General features: G+C 45.0%; 1 protein-coding gene across 6 annotated transcripts in view; it reads right to left on the reverse strand.

Annotated features, from left to right (window-relative positions):
* Positions 1-17,437, reverse strand: part of LOC105082743 (general transcription factor II-I repeat domain-containing protein 2) — a 43,237-nt gene that overhangs the window by 20,149 nt on the left and 5,651 nt on the right. For all 6 annotated transcript variants that reach the window (XM_074345962.1, XM_074345961.1, XM_074345963.1 and 3 more), the window contains exons 2-9: positions 14,816-14,919; positions 9,259-9,397; positions 8,330-8,449; positions 7,088-7,271; positions 6,892-6,920; positions 5,539-5,593; positions 5,085-5,128; positions 1,266-1,343 (exon numbers count right to left, since the gene is read on the reverse strand). In XM_074345962.1, coding sequence (XP_074202063.1) covers positions 1,266-1,343; positions 5,085-5,128; positions 5,539-5,593; positions 6,892-6,920; positions 7,088-7,271; positions 8,330-8,449; positions 9,259-9,397; positions 14,816-14,914 — 748 coding nt within the window. In that variant the 5' untranslated portion in view covers positions 14,915-14,919. The remainder of the gene's footprint in view (positions 1-1,265; positions 1,344-5,084; positions 5,129-5,538; positions 5,594-6,891; positions 6,921-7,087; positions 7,272-8,329; positions 8,450-9,258; positions 9,398-14,815; positions 14,920-17,437) is intronic.

Below are 17,437 nucleotides of genomic sequence, written 5' to 3' on the forward strand. Positions count from 1 at the left end.
TGAAGAGAACACAGCAGGTCACACTAAATGCTGGAGGCTCCCTGCAGGAGTTGAGATTCCAACTGCACGCAGGAGAAGGGGTGGAACTCACAAGAAGTCTGCAGGGTAGGGACTCACAGGGAGGCATCAGCTTATACAAAAGCCCTGTGGAAGGAGGGTTCAGGACACATTCAAGGAATCACAGACCGAGCAGTGTGTATGAACTGAGGGAGGGTGATGGTGGGGGAGGCAGATGAAACAGGAGGAGAGGCCAGAGAGAGCAGTAGGAATGTGGAAGGAAACCGGGACTCTACAGGTGACAAGAGCCAGCCACAGACAGAGTGTGAGCAGGGGAGAGAGGTGACAGGTCCGTTTTCAGAGAATCAGTGATTGGGGTGGGGTGGGGTGTGTGCAATGGATTGAAAAGGGACAGTCTGCCTGGGAGGAAGATTTGTCACAAGACCCAGTCCAGGCTGATGGAAGGCTGGCCCAGGACAGAGCAATGACAATAGAACTTGCATTGGTCTCTGCTTTTTAGATTTCTTGAGAAAGATTTTTTAAAATAAAACTTAAAGAGCTACATAATGCTGCAAGAAAATTCCAAAGTTAAGACTGTAGGAAACCTTTCCAACCTGACGGTAATGTTTGAGGACTTAATTGCAAGGTGTCCTGCCTCCACCCACAGCGGAGAAAGGAATGCCGTGCAGCATCACAGCTGCACGGCATCCTGTGTTGTCAAGCTGCTGCCACGCTGCGGTCCAGCGGGACTCTGGTCTTTGGGGAGAGGACCCAACTGCACAGACCACCCACGTGTGGAAAGTGCGTGTGTATTTGGTAACAAGTGTCTTCTGCTCCCCATGGATTGTGTATAATGTCAATCAAGCAACTACTATTATGAACAGGCACTGGAATTTCTCAGCTCTTACTTCCATCTCTTTTAACTTTTAATATTTTCTCAGCAAGTTAGGGGGCAGACTGGGCAGGAGAGGAGTAAGGGGGGAATATTTTAGAATACCCAAGATAATATTTAATAGGCAAACTCAAGTAAAATGCAGCCTGAAATAACTTTATAGTTTCCACATATGCCTAGGAGTACATGGATTCAGGCTAAACACAATTTATTTTCTGACCGTAAAACCGTTGACCCTAAGGCAGTGTGCTAGATCCTGGGTAAATGTACATGGATCATTATTACTCTTTTCCTGGTCTTCAGACGAGTGCTACTTAAAATTTTCTATCACAGAGGGTAACTTGTGGAGAAGAAAATTTTTATAAAATAGTATTACCTTGCATATTATATTGATAGTAATTAGGATCTTCTGATTCTTTCTTGACCGACACAGTTGGTGCTTTCAGTGAAATGCCTTTGAATGCAATGGAAATGATACAGTCAGGTGTTAGGCCAAACTCACCAACAGACGACTGTGACCGGCTAGTATATCTCCCAGGTCCTGTTTTGACTCACACAGCAACATTGCAATCAGCAAAAGAACGTGTAGCTCATACACTACAAACAAATGGGTTATCCATATAAAAATACACAGATAAAATAATATGAAATCAACACAGAAGGAAGGAGGGAGAGGTGGAAGGAGGGAGGAAGGGAAGGAAAAAGAGGTCTAGTTCTCAGTTTGGGGAAATTTTCCTTTTCAAGATGACTGAATATACACGTGCATTTATGAGAAATACTATACATACTCTTCTGTAATGGGACCTGAATTGGCATAGATAATCTTAATTTACCTACTACAATGAAATAGATTTCAAAACCTGGGGAAACTACATTAATAAAGTCAAAAGGCTTTATCAGGGAGAGGTGTGGGAGATTGCAAAAATTAGCCACAAATGTCTCGCGTCTCAGGACGCACACCTGTTTGCAATACGACTTTCTCTCCCCTATTTTCTAGCAGTGGAGTCTACTTCTCTACCTTTTAAAAGCTGGGCTTGGCCATGTGACTTGCTTTGGCCAATGGGATGCAAGCAGAGGCTTGAAAAGAGCGTGTGGGTCAGTGCCCACTGTTTTTGGAACAAGAGTTGCGGTGTGAACGTGCCTGGGTGGGCCTAGTGGAGGAATGAGACCACGAGAAGAGGGAGGCTCAGCTCTCCCAGCTGAGGCCTCAGCCCCAGCGGCGAGGCCAGTCCAGTCCAGTCCAGATGGACAGCCTGGCCAACACACAGAACTGTTAAGAAAGACTAAATCCTTGTTAGAAGCAACTAAGTTCTGGGGTGCTTTTTTTTGTACAGCAATAGATAACTGATACCGAAGTACACATATAACTTAACTGTGAATGTTAATAGCGGTAAAAGCAGAAACTGTGACACAGCTTGGGATTCACTGTTCAGCATTAATTTACAAGTTCTGGGGGGGGGGTCTTCTGAAAACCCTTAACAGCCCTGTTGGCATAGGGATAGTGAGACTGGAGAGCAAAGAACGTGACTATCAAGAAGAAAAGTCTGCTAAAAACGGAGCAGCAGAATGGACACAGCTGATGGCCACATCAGTGAAATGAAGACTAAGCTGAGGAAATTGCTCAGAAATGGGACAGAAAGGTAACCGGACGGGAAGATTAAATGCAAGTTCACAAACGGAGGTCTACTTGTGCGCTAAAAAAAAAGCTAACGTGTTGGTAAGTGATCCGAAAGAATTTTCACAAATTGCTAAGACCTGTTTTTCTTAAAATGAGGATGGAATTTGAGGTGTAGGGAGATTGAAGAGAGATGGAGTTTTGAGGGTGAAAGGGTGAAGAGGAATTTCACTTACTACTAGTCTGAATTTTTATTTTAAACGTGTATAACCTTTGTAATGTAACAGTAAAACTTCAAAGCATGAGTTCCAAGTCGATAAGGCACTAATGACTCTCCTAACAGAAACACTGGAACAACGTGACAGCTGGGCTGTCAAAGAAAATTCCGTTTTAATGCAGGCGGCTGAAGCAGATTTGACAGGGCAGAATGCAGAACGTGTCTGAAATGCTAACGAAAACAGATTCGTTTCAGCCTTTCCTCAAAATAAGACAGAGGGCACGGGGGAATTAAAAAATCCAAACCATTTAAACACTTCTTTGTGTAGCAACTGCTACACAAACATCACAAGAAATAGGGCCGCTGGAAGCCTGTGGGCAGCTGCAAGCGATTCGTGTCGTGAAACCCACAGTAGGAAGTCATCTTATCAGGGAGCATATTTTTGTTTAAAGGGAACCACATCTCCAAAGAGAGGCCTCAGCAAAGAAGGCCTGCTTCAAGGCAGGTGGGAAACACTCACCCACCCGACAGCTGATGACAAAGGAGAATGACGAGATGAGGCCCCTGGGGAGGGCCCCTGGGGAGAGCTGAAAGCCCCTCACTCCCACCCCACTTGTCTTCCCCATTTCGGAGAGGAGATTGTGCCTTGGGGGTTTTAAGTTCTCTCTGACCATCCGAGACCCAGGCAGAACGTATCTGAGCTTGGAAACGCGTCCAAGGCGAAGAGGAACGGGGCAAGCGTGCGAGGCACGTCACACGTGGAAGTGGGATGGAGACCCCACAGCTGGCGGGGAGGCTGTAGCTCAGTGGTGAGTGCGTGCTTAGCATGCACACGGTCCTTGCTTCAGTTCCCAGTACCTCCATTTAAAAATAAAATACGTAAACCTAATCACCCCCACCCCCTAAAAACGACCCCACAGCTGAAATACTCAGCTCCTTTCTTTTCATTGATTTGGGTTGGTTTTACCTAGAACAACTAAAATGGACAAGCACTCTTATTTTTCAGATTCTGACATTTAAGGTGGGGTGTCTACCCAGCACGTGTTTACACGTGGACTGGAGGGACGGGCGCCCACAGTTGTGGCGGAGGGACCCTGGGGTATGACAAGGGAGGAGCCAGGGGCTACAGAGGAGGCTGGGCCACTTGTGCCCGGAGGGGCTGGAGGCAGGGGACCATAAACCGCATCCCGACAGCTGCTCTGACCCCCACTTCACGGAGGTCCAGTCTCTCTTTACTCCTTTCTCTACAACTTTTCTTAATATTAAGTCTTGCTTTTCTTTTGAATTATCTTAGATTTAATTTTAACTTCACATTCTGAACTTTTTCCTATTTCTAGGTTGCTTTTCTAAGCGTTATTTAATTCTCATTTTACCCTCTTATAGCCCGCTTGTGTTCACTTCTATCTTTTCGAGGTTTCAGTTTTCGTTTTACTACGGTACTTGCTTATTTTAGGTTTTGTAACCTTTCCACGTTTAATACTTTCAGTATTTCCCCATCCCTTGGTTCAATATTTGAGTTTTTAAAAAGGTTTGCATTTTTAACATTTTCCCTCTAACAAATGCCATTTTTCCTTTTTTTTTTTAATTTTTAATTTGAGGAGTGAGGAGAGGCAGGGAAGGGGGTCAACTACTCTTCATCCATCAAAGAGGGAATTTTTTCCAACATATGCTGTCATAGTGACGCACATCTATCGCAGAGAATTTAGAAATGACAGGGTGCAAGAAGGCAGCAAAATAAGATGGCCAAAAATGAAAACACTGCTCTATGTGTAAAGTAAATCATCATGCCAAATGGGTCCTCGAGACTTTTTATTCATTTCACAGTCAGGTTCTAATTCCTATATCTGTAAACAAAATATTTTAATTATATCTAAATAACACTTTGTATCTAGTGTTTACTGAGCTAGAAGGTTCTTCTAGATATTTGAGTAAAATATGACCCCAGTTGAGGTTAGTTGCTGCCCTAGTCCCCATTTTTTTCGGGGGAGGATTTTCTACCTGGACCATCATGTCGTCCATGAACAAAGAGTTTTATTTCATCATTCCCAATCTGTATACCTTCTGTTTCCTTTTCTTGCCTTGTTTCATTAGCTAGGACTTCTAGTACAATGTTGAAAGGGAGTGGTGAGAGGGAACATCCTTGCCTTGTTCCTGATCTTAGTGGGAAAGACTCTAGCTTCTCACCATTAAGTATGATGTTAGCTGTAGGTTTTTTGTAGATTTTTTTTCTTAAATCAAGGTGAAGTTCCCTTCTATTCCTAGTTTACTGAAAGTTTCATTTTTTAAATAAAACAAAAGAAAGGAGTCAAATAATGGACCTGGAACTGCTAAACACTTGATTCTGCAAGCAGCAGTGTACTTACCAGAGTCTTCCATGGGTTCAGTCTTCACACTGACGGGGGCAGAACTGAAAGGAGAAAGGCAGGGTGAGAACTGCCCACAGGCATCTGGACACACTGACTCCAGTCACTCGGATCTCCAGGCAGGCATAGCTCCCCTCCCCCGTCAAACTGAACGCACAGCTACCTCAACTTTAACATCACCTTTCTTAACAACTTGTTACAAAATTAAAGGTGTCCGTGTAATATAGTCTCATAATCCCAAACAGCCTTTTGCGTAAAGAATGTGTAACGGTGGGGAGGGACATGGCTCATTGGTAAAGCACATGCTTAGCTTGCATGAGGTCCTGGGTTCAATCCCCAGTACCACCATTAAAAAAAAAAAAGAATGTGTCACAAAATAAGGAAGACATTCCGTAGTCTAAAAACTAACACGCTGGGGTTAGATGTAGACTTAATTTTTTTATTGATCCCTTACCTTTCACTCGGTGATGTCACTGATCTCTCAGCATCGGTTACCACCCCAGGTCCACCTGTGCAGGAGTAAAAAGACACGTGCTAGCCCCTTCCCACATCTTGAAACATGACAAATGTCCAAAGGCGGGAAAGCAAATAGCATGGGACTCCCGGCTCTAGGTCATCAAGGGATAGCAGCGGAGGAGAGACCCGGGGCCTGGGCCATCTGTGTGGGCAGAATGGGGGGCCGGGGAGGAGACAGGGGCCGGAACGACCTCCGGCAGGTTACTAGGCCTCCCTGTGCCTCAGTTTCCTTGTCTGGAAATGGCGGTTGGGTGAGGATTAACTAAGAAATGCAAAGTGCTTAGAACAGGCCTGTCACAGAGTGTCAGCGGCTATTACCATTCTGTAATGTCCTCAAGTCCGCTTTTAACGTGAGCTAGGGGACTCCAGGAACTCACAGCTGCTCCAGAAACAGACTTGCTCCGTGAGCAGTCCATGCGCAGGAGAGTGTCTCAATGTCCCCTGGATCCCGCGGTGGGCCTTGTGGACGGTAAGACACCACCTCCCCTGCCCCGGCCACTTCGTGTCTGTAGCTGTGTAGTCTCAGCATGACACCGTCTCTAGACCTGGTCTCTCACGAACAGCTACGGCCCAGGGTTTCCAATTACATTCCAGAATAATAATCTGAGAAAGTAAGAAGTGGCCATAGATGGATCTCTAAACACTTCTGGTAAAATTGTTTTTTTGGTCCCTTCAGCATCATAAGGAGATTATGGGCTTCCCGGGGGAACCAAGCTGTTGAGACCCTGCTTTCCTTGGGGACCAGCTCCTCCAGGAAGCTCTTCCTATCACACAAGTCTAACCCCTTACCAAGGGCCCTCGGGGATTTCCTCCACAGGTTGCCCCTGGTTCTCTGCTGAACAGTCTCATTCCTTCTCCCAGACCATGCGTCTCAGAAGCACAGGAACAGTCACACAGCCCAGACCCACACCTGGACCAAACAACACTGGCCTGTGGCTGGTGGTCGAAGACCAGGCAGTGACCCCAGTGTCTTCATCTTCACACTCCTGGGCCCGTGGGAAAGGTAGGCCTCCTGCCCTCTGTGGTCTGGACACAGAAGCTCGCCGGCACGCGAGCTGGGAGGAGGGGCGCATCTTGGCTCTCAGGCTGGGTGTGTGTGTTTCCCTGAGATGCATCCCTGCAAAGATCACCACCACCCCCTGCCCTGGGATGTCAGAGGTGGCCTCCTCAGTGTGGGAACGGCAAAGAATATACCAGCTTTAGAATGTGCCGCACTTGCATTTTAACTAAGAAAAGCAGAACTGGTTTAGCATCTAAGGGCAGACACCGAGAGTGAGAAGATGTCACTTACCTAGCTGACTTGCTGGACCTAGGAACGGTCTGCAAGAAAAGCAATACTGTTACCCAGCATGAACACACAAGAGAGACAGATTAAACATCTGAACAACCAATTTCTAAATGTAACGGGACAGAATTAACAAACTAACTGAAATTAAGCTGTCAGTGTATCTTCAAATGAACCGTTAGGAGTGGGTCTAGCCTGTCACCTGTGGATGATGAATGAAATCCCCGCTTTGTTCTCCAAAATCCACTTCAGGGTTGCAAGATCATAGTTCTCAGGGTGTTGAAAGGGGACCCCTTCCGGGAGTCCCTGAACTCCCACAGCCGCCTGGTCGCTCAGCATCTTCTCGTACGGAACAGGCACCATTGCTGTCGACCCCAAGGCCTTACCTAGAAGAGGAGGCAGGATGGCTTCAAGTGGTATGAGCGAAAAACCCTGCCAGTCAGTTTCACTTAGTGTCATAAACACAGGTGGTGACATTTGGCTCTGAAGCAACACTGAAAGCGTAAAGTGTCTTATTCCTCTATATCTCCAGTTAATAAAATTGCCAACCAAAGGTCCAAAAGAAGAAGAAAAAAATGTATAATATTTTACTTTAAAATTTTCCATAAGAGAAAATAATAGGTCTTTTTCTCCATTTTCTTGGAGGTTGTACAATTTGGGGTGCTCACCTTGGAGTACCCAGGGCTGCAGGGAGCACCCCGAGGTTACTCAAGCTGCTGCCAACAGAGGATGAGAGCCCTGCCCAAAGCCTGACCATCCCTGTGTCACACTGCACAGGTCAGACTACCTTGGCTGTAGAAAGGTGAGTCCACATGGCCTCATGTGACACCTGTGGCCGTGTCGCTGTCTCTGCACTGGCTGGCCCGCCCTGAGGTGCTGGAGCCCCATTTCTCATAGGGAAGTGTAGCCTGAGGCCCCAAGAACCCCTGTGCTGGGGATCCCGAAAGTCAAATGCTCACAGGGACCTGCAGGTCACACAGATGGGAGCAGCTGTCTAGGAATGATGCTCAGGCCCTGAGATGCTATAGGGCTTAGATCACAAGTACAACACCTGCAGAGCTGCTTGTTCCCTCGCTCCTTAAAGCACTATGTAGGCATTAAAAACCACCCCTGTCTCCATGCCCGTGGGGAGACGTGGTTAGGAGGGGAGACCAGCGAGGGTGAGGCTGGCAGCTGAGTCAGCAATGAACAGCTTAATAACTGTGTGGCCGTAGGAGGGGGGCGGGGTCTGCAAAGGCTGAAGCTGATGAATCTGGAGGTGTTGCTAGACCAAGGTGTCTTCTGTAAGAAGACTTGACCTGGTACTTAACTGGCTCTTTGCTTGATGAGAATGTGGATTTTCCAGTGTAAGCGACGTTCTGAATAGTCACACTGATAACAGGATCTCTAATGCTGTCTTCTGTAGTGAACTATTGAGAGAATTAATGCTTAAAGCGAGCTTTACCGTAACAAAAGCAGAAATAGTCCTCCACTGCTTTTCTGAGTATTTCTGTCTCCCCTGAATCGATCTGCGTCCCGTTGGCGGGGTGCGGGGGTTTCACCTGGTGCAGCTCCTCGGCAGTGCCTGTAAACGAGTGATCAGCACACAGTCAGTGTCCAAGCATCTCTACGTTTCCTTAACATCCATGCTTCTGGTGCTGAGAGGACAGAGGGGGAAGAAGGAACAGACATACAGCAAGGTTTTTTTTTTTTTGAAAACAAGATCTTTTAATTAAAAAAAAAAAAACAAAGAACAGGGTATTTGTGATGAACAGGATAAAATAATGTGATCATCTCTGGAACGAATCTATTGATAAAGAACTATAATTCAACATACGAGGAAATATTGGTAGTTCAAAGGGAATTATAGAAGTGTTATTTGCAACCCAGTCTGAAAGTGACAGTCACTGCAGAGGAAGACCCTCCCCACCGTTCACTATATGTGCTCCTTGTAACACATATTGGCAGGTTGAAGGCTCTGAAAGTCCCACAGTAAAAAAGAACAAAAGAACAAAAAAAAAAAAAAAAGACAAAGGAGTACAAGGGTCATTAACTGAAAGGAACGGGCCCTGAGTTTTTCCCTTTCCTTTGGGAAGGGGTAAAATAACAGTATTTCTTTCCCGTGTGGGTTCATCTTAGGAATTAAAGACAATTTACTCTGTGCTCTTCAAACTTATTCTGCAAAACCAGAGTCCTTCTGGGGACACAGTGCAAAATACACTGACCGTGTTCCTTGGACTCACTGTTAAGTGGCTTCACCAGTCCGCTAAGTCACAGGGGTGTGTCAGAGCCATTCTTAGGATAAAGCTTAGGGTATCTTAGAAGAAAACCTAAGTCCTGCCTGCAAATATTTTAAGATTTATGAATACAAAGGATAAAATCATTAACACCTACAGTATTTTGCAAAATCCTTCTGCAAATCTGTCCTGGTGTTGACAAAAGCCCTTCCTTTCTCAGTGCCGACGACAAACACATCCGCTTCATACATTGCGATGCAGGCCACCTCCGCTTTGGACTTGGCCAGTTCTTTACACTGAAAGGAAAACAAAGAATGAAATGTTACACACAAGGGCAGATCCAGATTTTGTGGGGCCTGAGAGGTCCACTGTAAGGAAAAAAATTAGGTATAAAAACAAATATTTCTTTAGAATGAGAAAAAACACCAAGAAAAAAATAAATTTATCAAACAGATGCCTTTGACATCATAAAAGCCCAAGAAGAACATACTGTTATTAACCACTGGTGGTGATATCTGTGATTTATAATAAGAAAGGTATATTTGTCCTTCTTCTACCATTCTGGCACAAAGCTCCTAAAACCCGTGGACTTTTCTAAGAGGTGAGAGTAATCAAGGTGTCTTTTGTTATATTAATGAGGTGACTTTTGGACCCACCTAACGATGGGACCGGCTGTCAGGAGAACGAACCAGGTGATTGGGGGTTGGAACTTTCAGTCCCACCCCCCTGACCTCGGGGGAGGGGAGCGGGGCTGGAGGTTGACTCAGTCGCCAGTGGTTTAATTAATCACGCCTACGTAATGAAGCTTCCTAAACCCCTAAATGGTCAGGGCAGGGCTGGGGAAGGTAAGGGAGGTGTAGGCTGAGTGCTGCAGCTGGAGGGGGCGTGGAAGCTCCCAGCCCTGTCCCCACACCTTGCCTTCTGCATCTCTTCCATCTGGCTCTTCTTGAGTTATATCCTTTCATGATAAACTGGTAATCTAGTAAGTAAAACGCTTCTCTGAGTTCTGTGAGCAGCTCCAGCAAGTTAATCGGACCCAAGGAGGGGCTCGTGGAAACCTTCAGTCTATAGCTGGTCGGTCAGAAGCACAGGTGACAATATGAGCTTGCCTTCGTCATCTGGGGCAGGGGGTGGGGCAGTCTTGTAGAACTGAGCCCTTAACCCTATCTCTGCGTAAGTAGTGTCAGGATTGAGGTGAACTGGACACCCAGCTGGTGTTGGAGAATTGCTTGTTGGTGTGGGAGGAAAAAAACCCACATTGGAATGGAGCACAGAATCCTGACCGTCTGACACACCTCTTTAACATGCCTTTTTTTCCTACATCTTTGGCTGCAGACTCTTTGCCTCTTTCTGTGACAACAATTTTATAATATTTTCTATGGAGAGAATAGAGATAATTTTAATATTTACTCCAATATGGTTGACTGCATTCTTGGCGGCAGGGATGCATAAAACATGGAAAATTCACACACAGACGCACCAGCTGTTCATCGTGGTGCTATAGATTTATGCCCTGCAGACTAGAATTCTGATAAATTCTACTTTGTGTAGTTCCTTGAAAAAATGTAAAAGAATGTGTGGTGTGTTTATAACTGCATATGCTACGTTACTGAGTATCTTCTGACCAGACAGAACTGTTTTGACAAGGCAGCAATGAAAAATCATCTGTTTACAGTTTTACCCATTTAACGGTTGGAAGAATTTTCCTAAGACTGGTTTCTGGCTCTGTACATTTAAAACCTTGTTTCTCCTCTGCTACCCACGTACTTCTGCAGTTGAGAGCATGTTCATACCACAGTGTGACCTGGGGTCTTGTCACTTGATGTCATGCTGCGAGGTGAGCTGACGCAGCAAACTATAGGATTGTTCCTGGAAACCATTGCTAATCCAGGGCATCTAGCAATAACTTACGCAGACACACAAATAACACCAAGCCACATAGTACTTACCACTAAACTAAAACCTAATGTAACCCCAGCTCAGCTTTCTCTTCTTGGGACCCCACAAATGCCCACGTCCACTCCAGTATCACCTGACACAGTGGATTATGGGAGGCAGAATAATGCCCCCCCCAAGCCTGTCCTAATCCCCAGAACCTCTGAATGTTACCTTACACAGCAAAAGGGGCTTTGCAGATGTGATCCCAGTTAGGATCTGGAGGGGAAGATATTATCTTGATTATCTGGGTGGGCCCACGAGGGTCCCCCCCAGTGTAACCACAAGGGTCCTCATAAGGAAAAGAGGGAGGCAGGGGAGATGTGGCAATGGAATCGGGGATAGATAGCTTGCTGCCCTTGCTGGAAGGGACCACAAGTTAAGGAAGTTGAGCCCTAGGAGCTGGAAAAGAGAAGGCACAGCCTCTCCCTGGGAGCCTCCAAAAGGAAGCCAGCCCTGTGGACACCTTGATTTTAGCTCCGTAAAATCCACTTTCTGTCTTCTGACCTTCAGGACCATCAGGTGGTAAGTTTGTGATGCTGAAAGTCGCTAAGTTTGTGTAATTTGTTACAGCAGCAAGAGGAAACTAATGGAGGCGCTGTGACAGAGAAAGGCAGAGTAGGAGACGGCAACCTTAACTGATGTGGTAAAATACCTTACTTTAGCAAAAACATACGTGCATATGTTACTAGGACCTTTCCAGGGCCACGGAAGGGGCCAGCGCAAGGGAGGCGCCCAGAAGCTTTTAAGCCCCATGAATTTCATGGCAGATCTATGTGTGTGTCAAATGAGCCAAAAATTCCGCACTTAATCTAAAATATAGAATCTGGTATTAAGTCAAGTCTTTTAGTCTTAGAATTTTTAGTCTTATTAAGGTCATCATTGGTAGCAAAGATCTTTCTAGAAATATTTTTCTCATTATGAAATATGCATGTTATAAAAGTTTTAGCAGATGCAGAAAAGCACACAGAAGGAAAAATCACTTGTAATCCCATTCGTTACCCAGAATTACCCACTATTCGTGTTTTGACATACACACATGTACACTTTTTAAAAACAAAATTAGAAACATACTACTGTACATACAGGTTGGCATTCTGCTTTATTCATGTTTCATTACTTTTGAGCATTAAAATTGCAAACATGACTTTTGAATGAATATATATTCTGTCCTGTGAATAAGCCCTAGTTCAACAGCAATGTTACTGAAGTTCTTTTCCTATTACAAATAACACTATGATAAACATCCAAGTTGTATGTCAATTATACCTCAAAAAAAAAAATCCAAAAACATAAACATTCCTGTGCATGTTTGCTTATTTCCATGGGACGGAAATATAATTGGAACACCTGATTCAAAGGGCATAAATTCTTTCAAGGTTCTTGAAACATTACAAGTAGCATTTCAGAGGGGCCCCCTGACCTTACCACGATGAGCACTGACAATCACTGTTTGCGAGCTGGACTTAGTGACTTGCTTCCCAAAAGCAGGAATTGGGGAAGAAAAAATAGTAACTTGTCAATGGAGAAATGTGGCAGACGCCACTCAGAGTAGTCAGGGTCCTCCCGAGAAACAGAACCATCAGATTCTATATGCATAAATGTAATCACAATGTCATGTAATTATAATAAGTATAATATACACTTCTATAAATATATATAAAATGAGATTTGTCATGAGGAATTGGCTCTCGTGATGACAGCTGCTGAGAAGTCCCACGATCTTCCATCTGCCTGCTGGAGACCCAGAAAGCCCGTGGTATAGTTCAAAGTTCGGGAAACCTCTGAAGAAGATTGTAGCCCGAATCTGAAGGCCTGAGAGTCAGGAGTGCTGAGGCCCTGAGAAGATGGATGTCCCAGTTCATACAGTCAGGCAGAGAGCAAACTCAGCCTCCTGCCCTGAGGGGAAAAGTCCCAATTGTGGTGTGATCTGGCCACTAGGTACCTCTTGAACCTTACTTCTGACCACATCTTTCCTCACTCTGCTCCAGTATTACTGGACTTTTTGATGTTCCTTGAAAATCCCAAATTGTTCCTGCCTCGGGGCCTTTGCACAAGCTGTTCTCACCACTTTGAACACTCTGCCCCCAGATACTGGCCTGGCTCACTTCCTCACTTCATCGAGGTCTTTGCATAAAAGGCAACTACCCAGAGAATTTCTCCTAGACTACCCGATCTTAACCATTTGTTCTCTCCCCAAACCTCTGTTTCCTGACTCTTGTTTTATCTTATTTTTTTTGGTGAGGGGAGGTAATTAGGTTAATTAATTAATTTATTTAAAAAAATTTTTTTTAAATGGAGATACTGAGGATTGAACCCAGGACCTCATGCATGCCAAGCATGCACTCTACCACTGAGCTACACCCTCCCATGACTCTTCTTTTAAAATAATATCTTTATTATATTTACTGATACAAATACACACAGTGAATGTTTATTGTTTGTCTCCCCAAATAGAACATGTGATCTATGTGAGGGGGACCTCATCTGTCTTCTCAAGCACTGTGGCCCCAGCCCCAGAAGAAGCCTGGACATAGGAGGCATTTCATGAATGTTTGTCAAAAGAAGAACGTGGTCAGTTGTCGGGTAAGACATTTCTAGTTCTCTTCAAACAGATCCTGATGCTTTAAAAAAAAAAATTCATCCCAGGGTTTTTTTTTTTTTTTTAAAACAGTTTTATTTACCCCCAAATAATCAAGGATAATCTCCTATCGCAAGGTCCTTAGCTTAGCCATATTTGTAAAGCCCCTTTTTCCAAATAAGGCTATGTTCACAGGCTCTGAGGATGAGGACACAGACATCTTTGGGGGGCCATTATTCAGTTTACCATAACTTGCTTTTAAATTTTATCTTTATATTTGTTTTTTTACAGTTCAAATATGATGGGTCTAGGGTGTGTGTGTGTGTGTGTGTGTGTGTGTGTGTGTGTGTGTGTGTATGAGTGCCTTATGTTATGTCTTTGTTATTTTACCAATTGACCTAATAATGTCCTTTATAGACAGAGGAAGATAAATCTCTAGACTTTGTTCTGGTCCAGGATCCAATCCAAGATCACACTTTTTATTTACTTTTCTGACTCTCCAGTTTCCTACTATCTGGAACAGACAGATCTCCACCTTCGTCTTTCATGAGATTGACATTTATGTTGTCTGGTAGGGTGTCCCTTAACTTGGGTTTGTCTGAGGTCTCCTCCTGAGATCTGCGGCTCGCACGTGTGGCAGGAATGCCACAGCAGCTGTACTGCCCCTTCTCGGCGCCTCACATCAGGAAGTACGGGGTGTCCCTCTGTCCCACGACTCCTGAGGTTCACGTTGGTCACTTGATTAAGGGAGTGGCTGTCAGGTTTCTCCACTTATATAAAGTCACTGATTTTTCCCTTTTTCAATCAGTATTTTCTGATCAGATGCTTTGAGGTTCTGTAAATTTCTCCTTGAATTTTCACCCAAGGTAAAGTTTACATTTTGGATGTAAATAGATGCATATCAATGGATTACTAATTTACCTTTGAATTTAAACAAAAAGTATTCTCAAACAAGGGAAGAGAAGTGCCTTCATTAAATTTTTGGATTTGGAAAGCTTACATTTATATAATTTCATCCATAATATAAGAAAAATTTCTTAATTATCCAAAAAGCCCACCATCCTCTGTAAAAAAGGATATGCGCGCAGAGAGGATGTAACACTGACGCTGAACGTCACACGTGGTGGTGAATGACATGCTGTCATTCTGGCAGTGATCCAACCGCATGACATTTCACAGAACTGCAAGGCCATCTCACCATGGACTCGAGAGCAGACACGAGGAACGTCACCACCATCCTGCTCTCTGAGGACTCCTCATTTCCCACGGGGAGTGTGGACACTGCTACTTGGGCCATGGTCCCTAGGAAAGAGAAGTAAGAAAGTGAGTGGGAGAAATCCAGGGTCCTGCTCAACACGCGTTCAGCGCTGTGAGGGTCCTCACAGGTGATCCAGTTCAAACCTTCCTTTAAGGTCGAAGGAGCCGACACACTTACAGTGATTGGTCTAAGATCCCTGTAGAGCAATGCTAACTTTCAAGAGTGTATTTTCCACTAAACGAGACGTTGCCTTCCCATATAATAAATTCAGGTATTATGCTCAAGAGGCATGTTAACTACTTCCCAGACGAGGAGGCGGAGGGGCAGGAAACACCCCTCACCGAACCAGGGTGGCTTGGTCAGATTTCACCGTGGCAGTGCCTGACACCACATTCTGTTCCACAGCCACAGACAAAGGAGAGAAGTGGGTGTGTGCACTACAGATGGGAAGAGAACAATCCCTTCTCTCCTTTCCTGCTAGGACTTCTCCTGCATACAGGGCTCATTCTAATTTTTACCAAACTCTAAAGCAAGTTAGCATCAAAGAGTTTCTCTGAAAAAGCTTCTCCAACACCTGAAGTAGAGCATGCAAAATAAATACTTGTCATTGTCCTGCCCCTGCAACAGTTGGCTTAATTATGTTTGTAAGCAAAAGATAAACAGTTCAACATAAGTATGTATGCGGGAGGAGGCCTGAAGATCGAAGCGGGGAGAGGATGGTGGTCCTACACGGCTATTTAGAAATATTTGCAAACGTTTCTTTCTGAGCAGGTGGTTTGATTTCTCGCCCACCTGAATGTACGTGGCCACGTGCCTTGTGATGGCCAATGACATCAGGGAAGTGATGTCAATTCCACGCAGAGGTTTCCACCACACTTCCAATTCCTCTGTAATTGATCCTCAGTGTTCCACACGGTTGGGTTCCAGACTGAGGAAACTGTGGAACAGACCCACAGCCAACTCACAAGAGACCTCAGGTGCAAGCAAGGAAGAAACCCTCGCTCCCTGAATGCACCTGCATCTGGTGGTGTTTTTAACCAGAGCCTCCCTAGCCAACCTGGATGGAAATAGCAGGCTGAAAAGGAATTCTAAAAATGTAACAATGCAGCTATCTAAATTTTCTGAAGACCCTTGAGGACCCCCAGGTTAGAGCCATAAACTTCCTGGGGAAGAACATAGACTAGAACATGCAGGGCCACGAGGATGCAAACTGTTTAAGTTCAGATGTTTTTATAACTCTTCCTATTAGGAAACAGATCGTGAGAGTGTGACATCACACCCGACACATGAACTAACAGGCAGGACGGGTGTGAACAGGTAAGGAAATACACTTCAATTTGAAGCTTTCAATAATTATCTTAAAATCACTCTTGTTATCATACTCATATTTGAGAACAAATAGAAGTCTGTGAATATTGTTTGTCATAGCAAAGACTCTATTCCAAGAACAGAGCTGGAGTCAGAAAAAGCAGCAGGCAGCACCCAGCAAGGACCCGAGTGAGTGTTAGAAACTCTCTCCTCTCGCATTTATCTAGATTCCATGACGATCACCTGGTACATCAGGCCAAGGAAATGCACATCATGAAGAATGAAACAGCAAAGGCGTGTTATTTCTCCCACTCCCCAGAATATTCACCTAGAGCATGTGCTGGCCTTATCACTTCGGGAGCTCAGAATATTTTCATTCACAATCTTATTTTGCCTTTACCATCCCAGACAGAGAAAAAGACGCAGAGGTATTTTCACGTGACAAATTCAGAGATTTGTCCAAAAAAAGCTAGAACACACACCAGGGCAATTTTCTGCCTCATGCTGTTTCCATTTCTCACCTTCAACTGCCACAAATCTGCTATGATGTCAGTCACACTCAGTGTGAATTAAGAAATGGGAGGGACGCCACACCAACAGCCCGTGGGGATGCCACAGGCGATGAGAGGTCCTACTCCATTACCAGAACGTTTGGGGAGTACCTTAGTATTTCTGATGGGAAGAACCTTACAGGTGACCCAGTCCGGTCAGGCTCGATGGGGAAGGATGCATTTTGTTTGGGGCTTTCTGCTCTCTAGAAATGGCTGCATTTGGATTACAAGAGAAATTCAGAGAACTGTTCTTTTCCTTCCCAAGAGGTCATTCTCCTGGATAGTCCTCAGTCAAGACTGTTCATGGAACATTCTCTGCACCCCTCACTTGGTGACTGTGCCCTCTCCTCCCTTTCCCAGAAGGAAACTGCCATCATACCGTGGCATTAAAACACTAGAGGACACACCAGGCCAGGCTGGTGATGCAAGCTTACAGAAGCATGAGGTATGATGGGCTGGTCCTGACAGAACCGGCAGCCAGGAAAGCCAGGTTGTTCCCCAGACTGCCAACCAGCTCCAAGACCCCAGTGGGCAGCCCTTAGCCTCCTTTTCTGTGAGCAGAGACACTAAGTCACCCACTTACTATAAAGAGTCCTTTTAGCGGGGAGGGTATAGCTCAAGTGGTAAAGGGCATGCTTGGCACGCACGAGGGCCTGGGTTCAATCCCCAGTACCTCCTCTAAAAATAAATAAACCTAATTACC

The sequence above is a fragment of the Camelus bactrianus genome, chromosome 18 (assembly GCF_048773025.1).
Source record: "Camelus bactrianus isolate YW-2024 breed Bactrian camel chromosome 18, ASM4877302v1, whole genome shotgun sequence".
Lineage (NCBI taxonomy): Eukaryota > Metazoa > Chordata > Mammalia > Artiodactyla > Camelidae > Camelus > Camelus bactrianus.